This window comes from Cryptomeria japonica, chromosome 1, assembly GCF_030272615.1.
Source record: "Cryptomeria japonica chromosome 1, Sugi_1.0, whole genome shotgun sequence".
Taxonomy (NCBI): Eukaryota; Viridiplantae; Streptophyta; class Pinopsida; order Cupressales; family Cupressaceae; genus Cryptomeria; species Cryptomeria japonica.
In genome coordinates, this window is record NC_081405.1 from 178,123,266 (window position 1) to 178,125,697 (window position 2,432).

At 36.0% G+C, this 2,432-nt stretch overlaps 1 protein-coding gene across 1 annotated transcript; it reads left to right on the forward strand.

Moving 5' to 3' along the window:
- Window positions 1–1,294: 1,294 nt before the first annotated feature.
- On the forward strand, window positions 1,295–2,160 carry LOC131857041 (mavicyanin-like). Its single transcript, XM_059209039.1, has 2 exons — window positions 1,295–1,406; window positions 1,763–2,160. The coding sequence occupies exons 1-2, from the start codon at window positions 1,295–1,297 to the stop codon at window positions 2,158–2,160; spliced, it is 510 nt and encodes a 169-aa protein (XP_059065022.1).
- Window positions 2,161–2,432: the final 272 nt, after the last annotated feature.

Consider the following 2,432-nt stretch of genomic DNA (forward strand, 5'->3'; position numbering starts at 1 on the left):
GATAGGATACCACTATGAGCCATCCAATGGTCCATTCTATGAGGAGAACTAGGGGATACTATCTTTGAAAGGTGTGGTCAATAGAGATAATCCCTACTAATGCCACAATATGTCACCATAGCTTCTTGAGTTTTCCATTCTTCTACTTAACACCACATTTATTGAGTTCCTCAACAGTGAGGTTGGTTCTCAATAGGATGCACAAACATGTAAACACACAAGCATGGTTTCATCATACTTGTACAACAATACAAATTCACTTTTCTAGTTAATTACTTAGTGTAAAAATAACTCCATTACATAACATAGGGCAATAATCACCATAAGTTTTCAAATAAACTGCCCCAACATCAATTGGATTTACCCTTTCTAAGGTACAAACATAATTTATTTATAACTTCAAAATTAAAATAATCACAATACATCAAAATAAGTTCAATAGTGCATGGAAATAGACAACATGATCCATAATTAAACCCATAAATTACCCTAATTGGATATGCTAATAAAATGGTGTCTCAAATAATAGAGATTATGTTGGACCTATAATAGAGATCTGGACTTTGTTTCATCATACACAAGCATGGTTTCATCATACTTGTATCCAAATACACCATCCATAGATATGTACTCAGTACCACAATCTCATGGGCACCCTTTTAGCTGAATTTACCCTATATTTAGGTGAATCTACCCTTGTATCATTCCTTGATCTAGTATGTCATTCCACCAATCAATAATTTTTCCATATTCTTCAGAGAATACAATATCCCTTAGGTGAATATGCCATATCCTTAAATGAATCCTCCTTGTCATCATCCTAAGTCCTCTTTTTGTTAAGTCTTATCCCTTCATCTTTAGGAAAATCCACCTATCCTTATGTGAACCTACTTTCTCTTAGGTGAATCTATTTCACATAAATCATTTATCTTATCCATCTTTCTTACACAAATGGTGAATTTTTCCTATCCTTAGATGACTACACTCCCATTTAGGTGAATCTATCTAGTTTTAGTCTCCTTCCATTATTTTGTCCAAATTTGTATCCTCTAGTTTACATGAATCTACTTGTTCTTAGGAAAATCAACCCTATCATTCTAAGGAAAATTCACCTTGTCATCATCCTTAATCATCTACCTTTCAAGTGTATAGTCCATCCATCCTTGGGAGAATCTAACATATTATTGAGTTCAAATCCTCATGAAATACAATCATGTTTATCTCAATGATGGCTCCAAGTGCATCTACTTATTGCTTGATCTTCATGGTGATGGGATTCACTTTCATGAATATGATGGGGTGTTCAACAGAACAACATGTGGTGGGAGATGACAGAGGATGGGATCTTGCCCTAGATTTCAAAGGATGGGCTTCCCGCAAGATCTTCCATGTTGGAGATAATCTCTGTAATATTGCCCTTCCCTTGTTGTAAATTTGTTCAGAAATTTTAGTAAGCCCTTTGATTAGGGTTTATAGGTTATATATGTATGGATGCTATTGGTTCTTTCATATCTATTTAAATCCCATCTGTAGATATTAGATTGGATCTTTCACCATGCCCTATGCCATGGTGAGTGCCCGCTTTTAGATCTTGTCAATCTCTTTTGAGTAGCTCTTTTAATCGACTTATGGCAGTCAAAATTGGGTTTGTGGAGAACTTAAAGAATAGATCTTTCTTCTAATGAAAATTTTAGGTTAGATTAAGTTTGGCATTTGTGCCCAGAAAAATGATGGCAAACAACTACATTTTGACATTTGACAGGGTTTGCTTATGCTTCCTCTCAACAAAGCATATTGGAGCTGAAGAGCCGAGAAGAGTTTGAGAATTGTGATGTGAGCAATCCAATCAAGCTATATGATGGAGGGCTAGATGCAGTCCCACTCATTGAAATGGGTGATAGATATTTTACTAGTGGAAATGCAGAAGACTGTCAACATGGAATGAAAGTGCACATTAATGTTTTATCTGATGGACTTGACAATGGCCAATCTAACAATTTCGATGTAGTTTCGTATGGGCTTGACAATGTGGCCAAAGATTTGGGTTTAGATTTATTATCAGATGGAATGGAGCATTATATTGCTACTTCTACTGGTGATGATTCGATGGAGGAGGGGGCAATAAAGGAGGTAATTGCTGAAGGGCCCACATCATCATGAAGGCAATTATCTGATTGCCCTCCATCAATTCTCATAAACCTCACACTCTCCATTTGTGGCACTGTTATCACCATGCTTATCTACGCCATGCTTTAGCTTATCAAGTCTTTGTTTGATTAAGAACATATATATATGTATCTTGTACAATGTTTGCTAGCATCCTGCCTGCATGTGCCAAAATAGGAGCTTTGGAACAAGGTATGGACATCCATCAAAGCATAATCGAAGGGGGTTTTTTGTCAAAAATTAGTTGCAAATGCTCCAATAACAAA

What these genes read in the sequence shown, in the direction of transcription:
- LOC131857041 (XM_059209039.1), top strand. Translation starts at nt 1,295, where the DNA reads ATGGGGTGTTCAACAGAACAACATGTGGTGGGAGATGACAGAGGATGG. An exon ending in CCATGTTGGAGATAATCTCT is followed by an intron (nt 1,407 to 1,762) that starts GTAATATTGCCC and finishes GACATTTGACAG; the next exon opens with GGTTTGCTTATGCTTCCTCT.